Raw genomic sequence first — 20,423 nt, 5'->3', positions numbered from 1 at the left:
TTCGATTTTTAAAACGTGTAAATACTGTATTTTAGATATTTAGAATTATAATTGAAATGTATTTAATTAGTTCAGATTTTAAAAGAAAAGGATATCTTCAATACTTAAATAGCATAATTTCAAATGTATATAGTGTTGTATTTATTTTTTCTCACTTTTTTTTATGGGAAACCAGACAATATTGAAAATTGCAGTTTGACATTTCAAGTTCATTTTCCCATTTTGTGTGCTGCAATTAAGACCAAATAACTTGGTATTAAGCATAGTTTCTTCTTTATTTTATATCTTAATTCTAACTTTTTAGTAGCCTATTGTGGTGGAGCACCAAGCGGCTGGTATCTCAATTGACCTCGCTGCACTGAACAATAGCTGCCGATTCTCGCTCCAGGCCTTATTGACCTGCTTCTCAAAACAAAAACACATGTTGGTAATTCACCTGTTCCTCGCGGAGGCTTTGTTTCAAATTCTTTTTCCTTCTCTTGTTCTTTTAATGAAATCATAACTCTCTAGACGATTTTCACGTTGATTTTTAAACACACGAATGGTATGAGTCCAGCATTGTCCGTATCAGTCGTTGGAAAGACTCGACTGATGATGAAACAACACTCTCGGTGAATCGTCAGTTCTGGAGTTCAGTTGTTTGCCTCTTTTTAACAATTCAACCCCCGTTTCTCTTGGATTTTTAAATTATACATTACGGACAGCTTCGTGAATTTATCAAGGATTTGTTGGTGCAAAACTTCTCGAAGAAAGATGCAAAGAAAGTTTTCCAACCTCGAAAGCTTTTAACTACACTATTTTGGAAAGCACGGGTAAGTTCAAATTATTTTGCTGCCTAAATTCTATGTTTTCTTCTTTCGTAATTTGACGCACAGCATTTTCTTCCTTTTTTCGTCAAGCATTTTCTCCTAAAAACGAGCTAAATTCGACACAGTGAATAATAATGATCCAACTGTTTTGAAAAACAGACCTGACCATACATTGTGTTGAAGGGAATATCGAGAACTTACACCAAGAAGCAGATTATTCTGTGAAAGAAAGATTATTCCATAGTATTGTCAAGGAATTTGTGCACGGAATAGGCAACCATTGATCATTATGGTGTTTCTGAGACGGCAAAGAAAGTAAAGATGCTCAACTTTAGACGTCCAATTGTTCTCAAAAAATTAAAAATAAAAAAAATCGAGAGAGAATTCTGCAACATACATTTATGATGAGAACATTTTTTAAGGGCTTCAAACTTTTGAAATTTCATAACCAACTTTGCAGTGGACTAGCGTAAAATATAGATGGCTGAGCCGGGAATTTTGTGTATTGTTGCTGTCAAAAATACAAACTTCTATTCTTCATCAACCCATACATATGCAATTTATCTCTGCCATCTTTCCTGCAGTTTCCGTGTATTCACGAGCACTCAACGAGGTTGACAGGTCATTTGCAAACCAACTTGCGGTTCTCTTATTTATATCTTCCACACATGGTTAGGCTTCATTTTAATTTAGCTTCGATGCTTTTGAAATGTTTGTTAAGATGTGAAGGAATCACTCAGAACATTACAATATTCAGGCCCACAATTGCTAAAGATTGAAGGAATAACAAAGAATGATTATAGACTTATAATCTTCAAAAACCTTTGGTGATTTTTGTTAGACTTTTCAGTTCCAATGAAATATTGTTGAACATTGTTACTGCAGAAAGTTGTTAAGTGGATTTTTATCAAGGTCTCAGGACCGTAAAAAACTAATTTTTGTTTCACATTCACTTTTATTGAATTGGAAGTTACTTCAGAAGACTTTAAGCATAGTATAAGAATAGCCTCAAAATTCAGAAATTCCAAGCACACCAAGGCTTTTCAAATCCAAAGTTTCTAGCCGGAAATGTCGAGAGAAGGCTTGAATTTAAGATAAAATTGTTGCTGTTTATTGGCCCCATTTATCAAGTCATCAATTTGAAGAGGCAAAAATTTATCTAGGGCGAACTTTTAATCTTATATGGTTAGGCCTAACGAGGAAATGGTCGAAGGCAAGAAAAATTCAAGCAAGTATCACATAATATTGTTTTAAGTAAGAATAATAATTTCTTTTTTAAAGTCAATACAAACCTTCTAAATTTTAGCTTAAAGAATTGGTTTTTTATCATGGTCACAATCATTTGCTTGCCCAGTGAGGCTTTTAAATGACAATTTTCAGATACTGTGTCTCTGATAAAGCAACTCTGTAACCTATTCTACAAGGACAGTTAGCTTGCAACACTGCCACATATTGTGACGTCAGACAGCTCCATTCACAGGCATATAGATCAAAATTTCCGCTTCAAAAAGCTTGCTGATTCTCTTATTCGTCCACCTCATTAGGGGAAAATCTTTGTTGCAGTTTAGATTTATTCTGAAATACTGTTAACGAAAGATTGATTTCACAATGCCACCCAGTAATAAAATATGATTAAACTCAGTATTATTTCTTCATTTACTCTTTTGTGAATTTTCTTCTTAAACCCTTATTCATATTTGTATTTTTTCGGTTTTAGAAAGGAAACTGCTAACATTTTAATAAACGTTTGAAAACATGGTACAAACGTTCCACTTTTCCATGTTTAATAAAAGTTTTATGAACAAACGTTCATAAAAGTGTCGTTGTTTTGGTCTCCCAATTTTCACTGTACCTTCCATGATAAAAATTTTGTTTGCGAACGGTAGTTCACGTTAACATCGCATGCCTAGTTCAAAACAGGGAGATTCAATAGTAAACTCAGAGAAAATGTGAGTCAGTGATACAAAAAGGACAGAACTCAATAAATAGAGAGGGCGGTATGAGGCCGTACGTCCTTGGGCTTGGATTGAAGCAACGTTTCACGGTCGTGGGTGCCTGGTCGTATCACTGACTCAAAATATTTTTCAATATACTCTAACTGCTGTTCTGCGTTAACTTGTTAAAAACAGTTATAAATCATTTTTCATCTACACCTGAAAAGATGAGGGTCATTCCATACCTTGTTTGTGCAGCAAAATGTGTAAATAGTGCTGGAAACGTGTAGGAGAACTATGAAACTTAAATGTGAGGCGTTGTTTACTAAAGCTTAATTAAAATGTTTAAAAAGTGCAAGTAAATGAAGGCATTGTTTGATAATTACTTTTAATTTCAAAATTCATTTTCGTTTTCGCAAATTATTTGCACACAATCGTAAGCCTCTCTTTACTGGTTGTTTACAACCGGCTTAAAGGAGTCCATACAGAATCACTAATATGGCTGTCCGGTTCGCCTGATCAAAATGACATATTGATTGAATTTTTTCAATCTTTTATTTTTCCAGCGGAAAATACAGTGCTTAGTGGCAATGTAAACAGTTTATAATATGGTTTCTTGATTCGTTGTCTGGAATCAAAATGTGAAGGGTATAGAGTGAAATGAATGAGGCTAGGTGATATTCAAGCATCCTGCGTCTTTAGGCCTTAGTGGATAGTACTTGAGGGATACCGTCAAAAGTGGACCACTATGCCAAGTTCCCTTGGGACTCGCTTTGTAGATTTAACAAAGAAGCTCATGGTGTCCCTCCTCCATCCAGACATTCTTATTGCGCCTATCTGCATCTCCGAACCATCTCATGATATTTGCTTTACCTCGAAAGAAGGTTAAAGCATTTGTTTTTTCCAGCTATGAAATATAATGAAAGTTAGCTAGGTGTATCGTCAAAGCTAGAGCAACAATTTACAGCCTTGAAGAAGGCATAGTCCCTAAGCCGATTTTTTTATATTTATAGGTATTTTGGTGCACGAAATGGAATTTTTTTTAAATGTTACAGTTACATCTTCTGTCTGGATAGCCGTTATCCAGAAGGACCTTTTTAGTTGATCAAGTTCCCAGTTGAGGTTGATAACACAACTCGATTCAAACTTGATTAACTGGAAAATTCAAAAAAATAGATTTCATGACGTCATTTCTCTGCTAGTCTACAGTAACCGCCACATTGCTGCAAACCAGTACTGTTCGAGAACGGAGCGAAATAATAGTGTTTTTAAGCGAAACCAAAATTGACGTAACACCCATCATCATTTCGATCACATATTCACTCTAAAATCAAAGTCGTTATACAGGTCATGAGTAGAATTCTTGTCCTTTCACCAGGAAAAGATTGGGTGAAGGAATATAAACAGAGAGCCTCTCTTCTTCGAAAAGAAGCTGAGTTTCCAAATCTATGGAGTGATGATTTATGATAGATGAACATGGAGAGCCCCCTCTAAGTTGTATTTCTAAACAGAGTCAGTTGATTGTACGGAATGTAATGCTTGTTATTTTATTTTCGAATTCTCGGCACTAACATTCAATAGAATCTCAGCGCTTTTTATATTTTTTAAAATTTTATGGGTGCATTCATTAGAGGATGCATTAAATCTAAGGGGCCTTTTTATATGTTCAACCAACCTGGCTTATATACCATATAATGGAATTATATATGAATGTGGACTGATATCAATGGAATCGAGAATAAAAGTAAAAGGGTGATGAATTTAAATAAAATATTAAATATGAATAAGACTAACAGGAATAGTGTATAAAGAAAAACAATATGGTAAACGAATCATAAATTTGTCAATTTCGTTATTGAATGCCCAATGTGATATGCTGGGATCTCACAAAAATATTTCGACTTTTGATGCTATCTTATAGTGTCTAGTAAAAGATTGCCTGATTTCAATTTAAGCTATTGGACAGTCAATGACCCGGCACGAACGCTAGAGGAAATTAACTAGAGGGCATTGTAACTAGCCTTTTCGGACTATTCATCTTCGTACAAAGAATTACTTGCTAACTCAAAAGAAACTACCATACATATCAAATCAGTTAGAATTTTAGCGCTCGAAGTTTATAAAACATTTAACAACCTTAATCCTGTTTTCACGAAAGACTATTTTGTACTCAAGACTCAAGAACACCCTTGACATTCCAAAAGCCAGAACGACCAAAAATGGTATCAGATCATTAAATTTCCAAGGCCATAAAATCTGGAAATCACTCCCAGAATCAATAAAGATAGCACAAAATATTAGAAAATTCGAGAATTTGATCAAAACTTGGTTCCTTGAAAACAAGTGCGCGTGCTCGTTTTGCAGTAAATAATCTGGCTTATGCAATCCTTGAAATTGCTTTATGTTAGTCTTAATAAGTGTGTTTTCACTATTGTAAAACCTAACTTTAAATAAGCTATACAATGCAATAAACAATCTATACAATAAAATACAATATTTGCATCCGTAGATCTTGTCCATTGATGATGTTTTTAAAGGCCCTTTTTACCAGTGTAGACATCAATCGCTTAAACAGTCGATATCATAATAACTCGGAAATCGATCTTATGAAAGATCAGAGATACTAAAGAAAGGTAAGCCTGAAAGCAATAAAAAAGTTACAGTAATGTTGTCGATAAAGAAGAAAGCCTGGAGGGAAGAAGTAAGAATAAATGAGCAAAGCTATAATTATTGGTTTTCCATTGCATAGTTCAGGGCTTATTTATTCTAAGCTGGATTTAGGCCCTTTTCTTGGAACTGGAATTCAAAGTATGGAGCTGGGTATGAAATTCTGTGGAGCTGAAACATTAAAACAAAATAAAGAAATGCTTTGTTATTTTATTATTAGTCTCATCACATTTCGCCCGAATGGAATAGGTCGACTGCATTGACGATGGAAACCGCAACGATCAGTTGATATGCCTGATTCACCTTTTTTATAGAATATGGCAAGACTTATTACCTAAGCTGTAGTTTTTGCTATTTAATTTAATTGTAGGACATAAAGGTTTTGGTTCGCGAATGAAGAGCCAAAACCCAGAGCCGCCAAGAGGAGAGGGGGCAGAGGTGACAAATTGCCCCATGGCCCTTGAGGTCAAAGGGGTCTCGTAAAATGATGGATTCCATTTTAAGGATGAAACATATCAGACGTAACTAAGTAGGCTTAAAAATAGTACAACGTTTTAAATGGTTGTGAGAAGATGACTGCAAGAAACATTCTGAAATGTATTTTAAGCTAAGCTAAAGGGCGTGGTCGCCAAGATTTCTGCTCACTTCGTTCACAATGCCTCCGCTTTAAGCTTTGCCCCGGAGCATCCGAAACTTTCGGCTGTCCTCCCAACATATCTAACAATTTGATGGAAATATTGAATAGATTGGTTTGCATTTGCTCTGATAGAAGCCTGGTCTTAAAGAGTAAATAGCGCTAAAGACATAACGATGATTTGTGGAGCTGGAAATTTTCCTTAGAATAAGCTCTGGTAGTTCACTGATGGCGATACATTTGAATTGTTGTCTTAAAATTTCAACGCTATTGAATTTCGAAAATGAGCCTAAACGTTACTTTAAACGCCAAGATCGTTAATCCAGAATAAGTTCCAACTATCGAAGTCTTAAAGGACGAAGTCGAAGCACCAGGGAGGAGATTAACATCAGTGAACATGTCAAATCTGCAAAGTTCAGCAGGCTTTTTTGTGCTGAGATGGACCGTAAACTCGACTTTAAGTGTCTTATCTTCAATATATGTCGCACGACCGCAGGAAATAAGCTAATCGGTTTTAATTCGGCCAAGTTGAAGAAAATGGCTGTCAGTTTCAGATTTCAATTTGTTAGAGGAATCAAGTTGATCCTGCAGCTACTGACCTGGCGAATAATTGTGAAGAACTTCAAAATAATTGAAATAGAAATTGAAATGATTATGCAAGTCGAACTCATTAACGCCTAAAATTTTACGATTATTGTAAGAAATGAGAACTATCTTTTTTGCATGCGTTTTTCATTTTAGTTCTAATCAGCATTGTTGTGTATGTGTGGTCTGTTCGTAAAGCAAGTCCTTCTTCTGACAGTCTCACGCGTATAATTTTTTTTTGGAAAGAGCATTGGGTAATATACTCTTTTTTTATAAGAACACTGAGGCTCGATTAGCCCAAAAAATAAGAACAAGGCTAGAACATGCTCAGCGTCAGATGAGAAATTTAAAAAAAACAATTCAAATTTTGAAATTTATGTCATGTCAACAGAACAAAACTATGCAAGTTTGTTCATAAACTCTAGCAGTCGTTGCTTTATTTTCAAACTTTACCCAGTGAAACGTCTTAAATCAGAAAAACATCAGTAAAACAGTATGTAACTTCTCAAATATTTGCAAAAATCACTCTTAAAATAAGATCAATTTTAAGAACATTTGAGCCTAAAATTATAAAAAAGTTGAGAACATCAAGGCTCGGCAAAAATTATCTGGTTCTTAGAAAAAAATTACACGTACTTTTTTCATAAGAAACTAAGGTCCGGTGCTGGTAGGCAGTTTCTTAAATTTTCTACCCATTTTGCTATCAAAAGTTTGAAAATGCCTTGAAAAAAGCAAACATTTTACAACATACTAAAAGCTTTTTCGTCTGACACTCCTCAGAGCATAAAACGTCAGAATAGGTTCCGAAAAAACCCGATGGAAAAATATATACCCAGTTGTGGATCGAAATAGGCCAATCAGAAAAACGCAAGCACAAGACCGGTAAAGTTGACCAATCAGTGCCGCGAGCCTAAAGAAAAATTACCAATGGAGTCCAAGAAAGAAAACGAACTCCTTTTGTCTACACAATGGCGGCTTTTTCGTTTTTATGTAGATTGACTCCAAAACTGCTAGATGGAAGGACGACCGGGCTCTGCCAATTATCCGAAACATGTCGTCATTATAGAGTTTTGCACAATCTGGGTTGTCTAAAAGATGTTGACCAATGGCAGAATCACTTGTATCAAAAGTTTCTTACATGTTTTTTAAATTTCTTAGGTAATGAATTTTTTAAGGTAAAGTAGATAGTTCACTCACATTCAGAGATAAACTAACATAGTGATCAAGGAGTTTTGTTTTCCTAGAGTGACTAACTCTGTTAAGATCTGTAAACAGTTACGTTCCTTGAACTTCATAAATGTCACGTTGAAGTCAAAACAGATTTTTAAATGGAAACTTCTTGAATGTGCAATTTACTGAGAATGAATACAAACTGCATGTCAAGTGTAGTGTTGCAATATACAGTAATGTTCAATGTCAAGACTGTTTCGATTGTCAACTCGGAAAATTAAAATTGCCAATTAGAAAAGTTTCTTAGCTTTTTTCAATTTGGGTGCTTCTTAACTTTCGAAAAATTGAGCCTGCCATTTCTTATAACCTGTTTCTTTTAAAAAATGAGTGTATATGAAGATGAGAATAAAATCAGTTGAAAATCTGTGACAGGCAAGTGTGTGATTCATAAAATTATATGTAGGCCTACTCCCTTGAAAAATAAAAATAAATGTAGTGAAGGAGAGAGTTCTCAACGATCGCAGCAGATTTGACAAAAAGTTTTTAATCAAAGGGCTTACGCTGCAATAGATTTCCTTTCATGAGTAATTCTTGATAACTTGTGCATTGAAACTTTTTCTTTCGGAGGCTAATGCTGTCATGCATTTTGGAATAAGTATATGTTATCTATTAGGATTGAGATTGCCCTCCCAAAGCCCAAGTGTAACCTGAAATCTTTCAATTTGCTTTTTGACAAAGATATTTAACAGGCTGTTGCCTCTTTCATGGGGATTCCAAACTACCTTGCCGTTTGACGGTGCGAATGTTGTTCTGCGGTTTGGTCACCGTGAGATTTTCTACGTTAAGGTCTTCTGTCTTCTGTCTTAATCAAGTTGTACCTAGACGAAATCCACAGTACAGTGCCACAGTACAGCCCAAAAGTACAGGCCGTCAGTACACTCCCACAATGCAATTACGTACAGAAATGCAATAAATAAGAAACTTCTGGCGAAAAGTGAGGGGAGGGACTTTAGCCCTTGCCGTAGCACACTACCACAGTGCAGTCTTGCAGTTGAGTCCTACAGTAGAACCCTACGATACACTAATTCCCAGGTTCGCTTTTTTCAGCATGATTGGTACTGTACTGACGCTATCTTTGTTTACATCTTTGCTTTTTTTATCACCTATACCATCTGCCCTTTTCTTTTATAATATCTCTCAAGAGCGATGTTTTTGAAATTGATCTGATTTCGAGAATGGGTGTTCACAGTTTAAAAAAAAACCGATGTTTTGAATGAAAGATAAGTGAGAGGAGTGTCCTAGTACAATGGTCCTAGCCTAATAGCAACGAAAATCCAAAAATTACTTTTTGCATAAAGCACGGGTTCTATAATCAACAATTTATCTAAAGAACTGCACACCAAAAGGAGGTATCTACATGAAGCGCGCGCTGTCCTTCGCAATAAATCTTAATTCAACTGCTGCGAGTTATGTAACAGTAGAAGAGCAAAAAAAATTGTTGCTGTCATAGTTCTGTTGATTTCGTTGCCCAAACAAAATGTAAGTCGAAATGTATCAGTGTGAACAACATAGATATTTTCTATACAATAACGGTTAAAGTATACTTAAAGCTGTTGGCTCTTCTTTATTTGATGGAATCTTGATTCAAAGAAGGATTATGTGTTCAACGGAGGTTAAAGGAAATTTGAAAACGAGGCCCAAACAAAATGTCTCTGGTATCCAGAAGCATACGCAGGTTCATTGCCATTTTTAGGGGAGCCTTGGTATTATCTATGCACTAGTGTATATGATGTGGATATAGGAGTAGCATTCTCCGAAAGTTGATAAATTTATTAAAAGTAGGGGCAAACCGGGCAAAAGATCTTCAATGCGGGGCATATATTTTGGAAAATCAAATGTGCCTGCAGCCCACCCAGATTTTGGTTGTTGTACGGCTAAAGATACCCTCAAAAGGATGCGGAATTCAAGTTTCCTTTCAGAATTAGCTTGATAGGGTGTAGAATCCATTTTAGGTCACAAAACACGCTTTAGCAAACATTTCTACTTTTTCAGTTTCCACGTTTTCGACACAGTTTTTACTGACACAAGGATTCGGATCCGACGAAAAATTCTTGGCGAAAATTAATGATTCCCTTTCCTATAACAACGATCAAAGATTTATAAGGCAGCTGTTTAGATAGATTCACTACACAGTGCTATCAATTTCCGATAAATGGCCAACCAAATCCCATATAAAATATAGTTTGCGATCGTAAATGAATCGAAATTCCCCACACCCATTTCGTAGGTTGCAATTAGGTGGCGAAATAAGAACGACCAATTTCCTCAATTAGACGGTCCTAAGATGTAACAATTATTCCATCTTTGTCTGTAACGTTTGAAATGAATAGATGACCCTTCCCACGCTAAGTAGATTCAAGTGGATGTCTCAATGGAACTATCTTCAAGGAAGGTTTTTCCAAGAGGCCTCTTTACTTGCGCTTGTTCTGCCATGTGTTCTCTTTGTCGTTTAGGCAAATAGGGGAATTAACGGCAAATACCTTGGGAATGTGAATGTGTTCTCATCAAGTCCCAGCAGTGGAGCTAGACCGCACATGGTATAAGTTCTCAGGGCTCTTTGCAAGCAAATCAATTATTGGAGAACACCGCTAGGGTTAAAGCCTAGCCTTGAAATGACTGAAAGTTTTAAAACTCAATTTTCTGAAGACAAGCAGCTTCTCTCCCTCATTAATAATTGATTGCTCTCTAGTCCCATAAATATTCAGATAGTAGCATGTTGGAAGAGTTTATGCTCATCCTGCTGTTGTTATTATACGTGGAGTGTCGTTGAAGCTCATTTCACTTTCAGCGAGTACTAGGCCAGCATGTCATCTTTGAGCTCTCTGTTCAACATCGTTAATGCTGCGATTGAAGTCCACAATAAGACTGTCATTATATCTTTCCATGTTCAGGGATAGTCGATTTAATACTACACAGAAAAGAACAAGTATCCTATTGGAATGGAGAGATAAACTTCAACATAGCAAAGAAATCGATAAGGTTTGTGGTGATTTTTGTGAACTTTGATTTTTCTCGATGTTTGGTATCGATGTTGCGCCTGGCAGGTATTAAGACGAAATCATAGAAGCTTGAAAAATGTTGATGGAATATAAATTTGTAACAGTAGCGTAATGAATATAAACAATCGCTCTTGTCCAGTAATAGTCAAAAAGCCACTATTGTTTCAAGTAATGAATCAACTTCATTCCCACGAAAGAAAAAGGCAATCATTACGAATTTGTCGAACATTTTTTCGCATAATAAGCATCAAAAGTCGTATGCTTTGAATTTCCTACCGATAAGTCTAAATGTTATCCATTCATAATCACACAGCTGAATTCGGATATTTTTCTCAAATCACACAGCTGAATTCGGATCTTGGACCTCAAAATCTGATTGCCATCGTGAAACAATAATTTGAAAACCTGAATATTTTCCCAGATCTGCTTACACTGTTCGCGAAATAACGATATGAATATCGAACTTTAACAGTTTGAGATCATGCTCCGAAAACCCAGATTTCTTCTTTATCTAAATATATAGAACACTTTACTGAAATTATTTTAAGAGTGTTTTTTTCTTTTTGCCTCTTTGCTTTTTCGCTTGGATTTCAGCTTTCAGTAAGAAATACAACATAAAAAATATAGTTTATAAATGAATATTAAGACACAAAATTGCTAAAATATGTGAATTAAAGCCAAGGTCAAACTTTATAAAAAGCAATCAAAAAGAAGTTTCAAATGTCAATCATATCCAAGCTTACTGTAACAAAACAGCGAAAAATACAGCAAAAATACTGTAATTTGAATGTTTCTCAACCATTCTACACAAGAGGTTTCGTTTTTTTCGTCTTTTTCCTGAAAGATTTTCCAATAGTGTCGTTTAAAAAAGATCTAAAGCATATTTAGGCTCTGAGTCAATATTTTTTAAGAAAATCAAAGCTTAACAAAAATTATGGTTTTCGTTAATAACTGTTTGCAAGGCATTTTGATAGTTAAATAGTTAGTTTGATAACTAATTAATTTCATTCTATTTTAGTTCTCAATTTATATGCTAACGATATTATCTTTTCTTCGGATGAAGAACCCCCGCAACATACATATTTAATTGGTTTGCATGGCATTTGACGCAATAGTTTGAAAAAAACAACCAGACTATGCTTAAAATAATTCAGACTATGCATAGTTTTTGCAGCATAGATTCTAGAGAACTGGATAATTACAGATAAATTAATCGTGTTTAAATATAACCCACAAGGACCCTAATCAAATCAGATTCCATCAGCTGATAATATGGGAATTTCGTAATCATGTTACAATAATATAGATCTTTATAAACCAATTATCATAAATGAATTCCTTAATGATTACGTTCCCATATCGTCATTCAAAAGTTATTGTTTGTATTTTTGTAACACTTCTTCGCTACGAAAAACATTTCTTTGATATTTCTATGAAGACCCCTCACATTTTCGTTGATTTTCTCCACGGTAGCAGGCCCACTACCGTCTAGGAACTCGATACAAGGATCTAGTAAAGATTTTTCCCGGTAACAGCCCATATTGAATACCAATTTTTCTATCTACATGTACTTTTCCCATCTGCTCTTAAAATAGGCCCATTTTTTTGGGCATGTACCATTTTCAAATTTTCGCTCTAATTTCAGACAACTTTGGCTAATACCCCCTAACTCTCACAGACTTTCTTACGTCCTGCTTTTCTCTCGCAAAACTGCTCAGTTGGCATATATATCAATGACTGAGAAGCTCTCTGAATATCTCAGTGAAACAGTTACCTCCTGTTCCAGTGGCTAAGCTGGTCGGAAGTGCAGGTCGATATGGCTGCCAAAGGTTACCCAGGAAAGGAAGAGCTAGTGGTCTTGGCTCGCATTACCGCATAATCCTGTTTTCTCAAGGTTTTATTTCACTTATAAGAATACGTGTTTGTATGTAGATGCCAAAGAATGCAGTTGTTTACTTCTACCTACCCTACTTAGAGGTTCTTTTCTGCAATACACTGTTTCTTTATATAACCAGTAAATTGAACTTCAGACCGGCTTTTTTTAAAAAATTCGAGGCTTGATTGTTCTAATTTGTTTTCAAATTATAAGGGTGTGTGCATTGTAACATATTTAATTTGCTGAAAAGTTTGAAAATTCACCGAAAAACACCCTTAGATGGCAAATCTCCACACTTATGAGACGAAATTTTTTTAAAATAAACGTTTTTGAGTTGCTCTGTTAATAGTTCACCTTGTTAATAGTTCTAAACTTTTGACAAATTTCGAGGCTCGTGTTCTTCAGTGGTGGAAATTCAGGCTTTCATTTGGGGGGGGGGGGGGGGTAGCAGGCCTACGATTTCAGACAAGATATCATCCTGGATCATTTCTAATATAAGGAAACTGCACATTTTGACGAAAATAGGTGATTTTTTGGCGGGATCCTTAAGAAATCTTTGCTGACCACGCCATAATTGAGTAGCAAGAAGAACAATCAATTTATGAATTTTTATCAAGATCGATATCTCATTTGAGACAACTGATGATATAAGAGGTCAACAGATTAAATTTTTGAAGGTTATACTTTACGATTACACTTTACTTGGAAGAATTCGATAAAAATTTCTGCTACTCTTTACGAAATATACAATTCACAAGAAATTTTGATTTTTTCATATATTGTTTGTTTGATTATTTAGTACTGGCTAATATTTTCTCAGCAATGCTATTTTCCACCTTAGATTTCTCACCTTAGATTAGCTAAAAATGCATTTCAGAACGATTTCTTGAAGTAATTTCGAGACGTCAAACGATTGTCAATTATCCGACGAAGGCCCGAATTTTCCGACGAGATCGTTGATTTAGGGCTCGAACCCCACAAACCCCATAATTTCCGCCACTGGTGTTCTTATTAAATTGCTCCTATGAAAAAAGTGTAGTTATGAAATTTAAAAAGGGTCTCTCCATCAAAAACCTAGTTGAAGTTAATCCGACGAAATGTTATGAATTATTTTGTAATTTTTATAGATTTTTCAGTTACGGCCGCTTGAGTTTTGATGAATTGAAATTTTCTTCGGTGACGTAAGTTTGACGTCACAGTGTATTTCGCACTACCACGTCTTTGAGTATAAAGTCGAAGAAACCAATGAACAATAGCTTTCCATCTAAAAATTATTCAAAAGCAAAAAGCCAGTGCTGTCTTTTCTCTAATACCCTGGGTTCCAGAGTGCCAATTGGGGCTTCGGGAAAGTAGGGCGCACTTTGGCAAAAACTTGACCCTCTAAACATTTCTGTAAAATCTGCCAGAAAAGTGTTTGTTTCAACGATCAATAAGAATTCAAAACTGGGTAGAAGATATGGCGTTGTGGAATCCACACCCCATAATCTGGAGGAATTTTGTCCAGGTTTTTAGTGTGGCGCTATCAAAATATCGAAGGTTGCTCTTCTCTGAATGTGAAAAATGATAGAAACAAGTAAGAATTATTCCTTGCCTCTCAAAAATAAAAATGTTTACTATGTTTCAATGAGCAATCCCTTATGCTTCTATCGTTCTCACTCACCTGTGCCCCTTCAATAGTACTCTCCGCGCTACGGCAGAGCCTTGTAAAAAACAGTACTCTTCATCCAGCTTCAATAAAGCACCATTTGGTATTTGCCTCAAAATAAAGATTTAAAAATAAAGCAAATGCTGAGACAAGAAAAGACATTTTACCACAAATAGAGCCATGTAACGCTCAACGAATCAAGGTTGCCAAGTCAGGGCAGCGCTTATGTGTCGTTTTGTATGTGAGTATTTTTATAATCATCGGGGTGTATCAAGTGACAAGGATAGAACAGAAGTTGAGTCTACTAAGATGACTGAGATTTTTTAAGTAAAGCAGTTAAGTTGTTAAAGGTTCACCACTTGTTTTCTAGGCCTCGGATGACTCGGGGTCCATGGTCCCTACGATTTTGCAGCACAAGAGAGTTCTTTTGCAAAATCTTTTGTAATGGGTTTTTAATTTGTCATTGGCGTTGGCCCGTACCTTACACTTGCGTTGAAGCCTTATTGTTTCAAAATTGATATTGCTGCTTGAAAGTGAAGCAAATTTGAATTTATAGTATTTTTGCTGGAAATTCATGCTGATTTTTCTAGTGGATTGACCAACAAATATATCATACAAATAAAGAGGTTGGGAAATATCGAGAGCTAATAACGGCACCTGCCATTCCATCAGCTGTCTTCTGATTTAATGTTGTTATGATATTACGCTAATTTTGAAGTATCTAAGCGAAGACGGCCTCTAACCTTAACGGCAACAATTACATAAAACTCATAAAATTACAGCTACAACCAGGGTTCCGAAGAGGGGTATAACCACCCCTCTTGCCCTTTGATAGGAGGGGCAAATGAGGCTACAGTGTCCTTTCCAAAAAAGTGCCTGTTACACCGACCTTTTTAATTATCAATGAAATTCATATGAAATCTTGACAGTAATACCTTATTCATGATGGAATTTCGCAAAATTTGTAAACATATTTCATATGGAAGCAGTTAGCCCATATTCAAGATGCCTACACAAAATCGAAATAAAACAACGGTTGAAAAAGATTTGGTGGAAACTGGGAATTATTTTCCTTAAGCTTTTTTAATGAAGCCTGCCCCCCCTTGCTCCTTGATCGTTTCAGCATCCCTGGCTACAACAACTTATATGTGCAAATATCAACATTATTTTAACACAATCTCAATGCAAAGCAAAAAAGGACAGGCATTATTTGCAGCAGACAAAACATTATGATGGGCATGTTGGGCTGAATAAATTGTGATAAAAGTAATGAACATGGTTTTTTAAGGAAAAAACTACGGAGAAATTTAGCTGGCTGGCTGTTTCTCTAATGCATCAGGCATCAGATGAGAAAAATAAACAAAGAGTCTGCTTCCATTTTCTCGATTTCTTAACATTTTTTGTATTTACATCAATATATTTTGATTGACGTTAGTCCCCCCAGGGTTCACAAAGTGTGTTTACCCGAGTGGCGTAACGCAGTTAAGGGCACTTTAGTCCGACCAACAGGGACCCACAAATTATTTCAAGTTCACCTTATTTTTAAAACTTTTCACGCTTTCTCAAGCTTGTATAGCTCGGCTTCCTCTAGTTAAGAAAAAATTATCATGTTACATCTTACTATTGTGTTTGAAATGCTCTACGGTGTTACGTAGTACTATTTTGCAGTCCGTATATAGGAGCCCGTCTCAGTTGTTTCCATAGGGCCCAGATGCCTCCGTTACGTTACTGTTTAACCACGTATTTATATTAACGAGCTGCGCCAATTTTTTACGAATTCAACCTGAGTGAAGCAGGCTGCTATTTTCAGTAATCGATTTTTATGACGTGAGCGGCTATATGTGTCTTGAGGTCTTTTCAAGAGCTCCTGTTTTTCCAGGATTACTCAAATTAGCTGTTATTTCAGGACAGGCTTAAAAAATTGGCAGGACTAAGAAAAGGAAACCCCTTGCATCTGCGGGGCGTGGCTTTTTGCAATAATCTCGCACGCTTGCTGCCCTATCAGCATTTTGATATGCTAGTTTCTATACGCATTGAAATTTTTTTTAAGAATATATCTCTTTTCATGTGGCACCATTCAAAAAGAAAGATTAAACCTCCGCGAAACAAATTTTTAGAAAAGAAGGTGTGAAGTCCTTTCCTCTGAGTAATGCTCCAGGGTTAACAAAGTCTGTACCCCCGGCTTGATGTCATCGGTTTCCTAGAAAGCGATAGTCAACTGGGCCGCGTTTGATTTTTCCAACTAACAAGGTATCCGTTTATCACTACCATGCTTATGTGGCGGTATGACACGAAAGTTCGCTTCTTTATTTAGACTGACTTTTCTGTTTTCATTTCGATTCTAGTAATCAAGGCAGAGCAATAGACGGTTCAAATTAATAGCGGTCTGTCGTGAGAGACCTCAATGCTTGCACAGATGTTCATGTTCTTCAGAGACAATGAACTGGCCATTTCTGGCGATGACTTTAGCCACTCTGTCTCACTCCAGATGGACCAAACAGAGGTTATAGCCGTCGCAACACAAGATACATCGTTGCCCACCCAGCCACCATGCTCCCCAACGAGCCAGGCAAGTGTACGGACAATTGAAAATGAAACCATTTGTCGCATCTGTCTTGACAGAGGTACAGAACCACTGGTTGCACCTTGTAAATGTGCCGGTTCTGCCAAATTTGCTCACGAGAGCTGTCTTCTGCAGTGGTTTTTTAAAACGCGGAGAAGAAAATGTGAGCTGTGTCTTTCTGAGGTTAATGTGAAATCCGTTGGTTTCAAACCATTACAGAAGGTAAGTCTTCATTAAACAGCTTTATGGTTGAAAGAGAGTTCCGTTAATTGTCTGAAGCATTGGAAATATAACAAGGCTTCAAAAGACTCCATGCATACTGACACATGATTTTAAAGATGTTGCGAATCCATCCTGCATGGCAGTCGAAAGGGCAAATGTGAGGCCGGTATACCCCAATTAAAAACTGTGCCCTTTTATCTCATATGATCTCTTTTCAGAATTGTTTTCTTTAAGTATTAGACCAGCTTAGGACATAGACCCTTGTAAAGCCCATTAATGCAAGCCCATCATATCTGGAGCTCCTGTGCATAGAATTGGCACACTTCGACCCAAGGCCATTTTTGGATATTTCCTCAGTTATTCCTAATTGTACTTTTAACTGTGACTGAACCAATTAAGTTCTGGTTGCTGTATTTCTGTATTCCTGCACAACTTGATGCTAAGGGGCCTTCCTTTGAACAGGGAAACAGGAAGATGAAGTCATCATGCATTTAGTTGGAAATAAGGAATGAGGAAGTTGAAATTGACATACTGCACACGTGCCTTTTTTCCGAGCCTCTTTAAGCCTGCAGGGGAATCACCTGCAGAAGCAACACATAGATAACTATTTTCTTTACCTATTTCTGCATCTCAATTCCGTATGCAGGAAAGGTTTGGGATAAACATAATAGTTTAAATGTACTAAAAATTTTAAAAACTCAGCTCAGGGGAAGTCGCCACGAGATTCTTGATTTTACCTATTCACCAATAACCCTTCATTTGCTTCATTTCTTTTCAACAGGTTTTTCTTTACTCTTGTCGCGTTCCTTGAATGAAATAGGCTCGAAGTTTTTTCAAAAAGATCCTAGTTTTGAGTTGGCTAATTAGTGCAACGGAGATGAGTTACAAGGAGAATGCATAATTAGGATTGGCCAAATAAATTCTTTTTGCCTTGGGCAATAGAGTTCTTATTAAGAATAAAGCTGAGTCGCATTTTTAAAGACCGTTTAAGGACTTTTCTATGTCAAGAACGCCAAGGAATGTATTTTATTTTCAGTATCGCCTATACTGTCCTTTAACATGTCCAAAGTTCTGCACAACCACCCTTGCAACTTTATATAATTCTTGAGCCTACAGTACCAAAACCATATTTTGATTAATGAAAAGGACATTTGTGAGGCCTGTCATGGTGAAATTCAGAACTTCTCATTTAAAGAACTTTAGTGTAAGTTTGCAGAGGCCACCGAGAAAAGTATCTTTCTGTGCAAATATATTTGATTATATTTTCATTACATTCATAGCATTTCAATTCATAGAGTAGTATCTGGGATACCCCAAACGATTGAATAGCATAAAAAACGTAATGTGTTTTTCTGATTTGCTTTAACAGTGGAGGTTGCCAACGGACTCTTGCGATTTTGTCTTCTACTTGTTTACACTTTACTGCGTAATAATGTTCGTGTTCACTGGCATGATCATCTGGATAGCGACACAGGGCTGCCTCTCCCCAGTCTGCATCACGCTTTATGTCATCTGCAGCATGTCCCTGGTGTATTTCATATATTGCTGTGGCTGTGTTGAATATTCTAAAACGTACTGGAAAGCCTGCGTTACAACCAATAAGAACTGGCGCATTTACAACAGGGAGGAGACATCGCGGACGAAAGCAAAAGCATCAAGAGTCGTATCAAACGGAAGTGAATCTTGCAGTTCCAAGAAATGTAGTCACGTGGTTATTGACCAACCAGACCTTGCTACGCATTCAGCTGAAGGACCTTCGAGTATTCTAGTTGCAGATTTACCACAAACAGTGGAACAGAAAAATAAATTCAAAGTAAACGATGAAAGAAGTATATCCGGAAGTACCACTATATATCATTCTCATATTGATGGGGAGGAAACCCGGCGAATTGATGTCATGTCTACTAGGACTGTAGGTTCTCCATGTGACTCTCCTGTCTGTTTATCCCCCGTCTTTACTGGGAAGGAGCTGGCGCATACTGGTAGCATATCTCTGTTGATGGAACTGAACTACAGTCAGCAGCACTCACTATGCGTGGCAAAGAAAGACCTAAAGAATGAAAGAATTATTCATGTCGTAACCGAGAAAGTAGACACTTCACCTAAACGAAGAGCCTTCTCAGTCGATGCACATACACAAACTGTAGACTCGCCACCTCTTGAAAACGAGAGTAAAGATGTGAAAGTTGGAGTAAAAACTGGCGATGGGGTCACAAATAGTGGTTTTGATGACACAAAATTGTGAAGTAGATCAACAAGCAAATAATTTATTAAATTTTTGACATTTGTTTCCTGAAATAAAAGGAAGCGCAAGTTTGGGTTATTAAACTGCAATTGGATCAAAAGCCACTTTGTCTGCTTGCATGAGGTGGGATGATACCTAGCCAGTTGATTTGAAGTGTTTGTTAATTTCATGCCATAGGCCTTTACAAACTGAAGCATAGCTATTTATGAGAGAAAAATCCCTCTGCTGTTGAATTAATTCTTAATCAAACAAGGTCCCCAAACTGACTACTTGCTACTCGAGTTTTTATAGAAGAATCGGTTGAATTTGGAATAAGATTGATGCTTCAAGACTTATTCAAACATTTTGGGACGGTTATTAAAGGCTCTTGTGCAACCGGCATGCTTTGCGACTGTAATAAAAATACCAGCCTAATAGAAAACCTGAATATATGAAAATACAAAAATATGGAAATACAAAACACAGTCAATTTTTTCAAACCAACTATCGCTAAGCATGCCGGTTGCGAAATAGCCTTTAAAAAGAGGCGTGCAATGCGTGGAGCTCATGTCTTGAAGAAGCATTTACTGTCGAACATCTATTGTCTTTTATGCCTCCCCTATAGGCTTATACCCATTCTTTATTGGCTTTGAACTCATGCATTAACATACAGGGGATCTAGAAATATTTAAAAGAAACATTTATCATGACTGGTGGACCACCCATCTAAAGTTTATAAGTTTTACCCTGTCCTCTGCTAGGAAAGGCACTTTTAGTCATAAGACATTACAAGGTGAAGGTTTAACGATACAGTTCTGGCGTGGCCTTTTTGTGGGTCCCCTTGGAGGTGGAAGTTTCTTGAGTTGTAAGAATATCTTTTAACTGGCTGGTTACGTCTAGAGATATTATCAAAATAGTTCCCGTGTTACACATGGCTCTGTTACTGGCCGACGTGAAGGTGTTTTTGATAGCCCCCCTCCCCCTTATTCAAAAACATTTTCCACCTCTTTTTACGATGAATGTATTGTTCCGAGG

General features: G+C 36.5%; 1 protein-coding gene across 2 annotated transcripts; it reads left to right on the top strand.

The window, feature by feature from the left end:
• Nucleotides 1-434: 434 nt before the first annotated feature.
• Nucleotides 435-19,822, top strand: LOC135682297 (uncharacterized). Of its 2 annotated transcripts, XM_065197126.2 has the most exons (4): nucleotides 435-812; nucleotides 10,751-10,838; nucleotides 16,725-17,164; nucleotides 18,534-19,822. In XM_065197126.2, exons 3-4 carry the CDS (start codon nucleotides 16,784-16,786, stop codon nucleotides 19,407-19,409), a joined length of 1,257 nt encoding a protein of 418 aa, XP_065053198.1. In that variant the 5' UTR covers nucleotides 435-812; nucleotides 10,751-10,838; nucleotides 16,725-16,783; the 3' UTR covers nucleotides 19,410-19,822. The 2 variants fall into 2 exon arrangements, with proteins under 2 accessions (XP_065053198.1, XP_065053197.1); XM_065197125.2 differs by lacking the exon at nucleotides 10,751-10,838 and having other exon boundaries at nucleotides 436-812; nucleotides 18,534-19,821.
• The last annotated feature ends 601 nt before the right edge of the window (nucleotides 19,823-20,423 follow it).

Source organism: Rhopilema esculentum, chromosome 16 (assembly GCF_057945365.1).
Source record: "Rhopilema esculentum isolate cy_ngs chromosome 16, ASM5794536v1, whole genome shotgun sequence".
In the NCBI taxonomy this organism is placed as follows: Eukaryota; Metazoa; Cnidaria; class Scyphozoa; order Rhizostomeae; family Rhizostomatidae; genus Rhopilema; species Rhopilema esculentum.
The sequence above is the reverse complement of the archived record's forward strand: the minus strand, read 5'-3'. Positions and strand labels throughout refer to the sequence as shown.

Bases quoted from the DNA above. Each gene is read 5' to 3' on its own strand.
- LOC135682297 (XM_065197126.2), top strand. From the start codon at position 16,784: ATGCTTGCACAGATGTTCATGTTCTTCAGAGACAATGAACTGGCCATT. The intron at 17,165-18,533 runs GTAAGTCTTCAT...TTGCTTTAACAG, and splicing joins GTTTCAAACCATTACAGAAG to TGGAGGTTGCCAACGGACTC.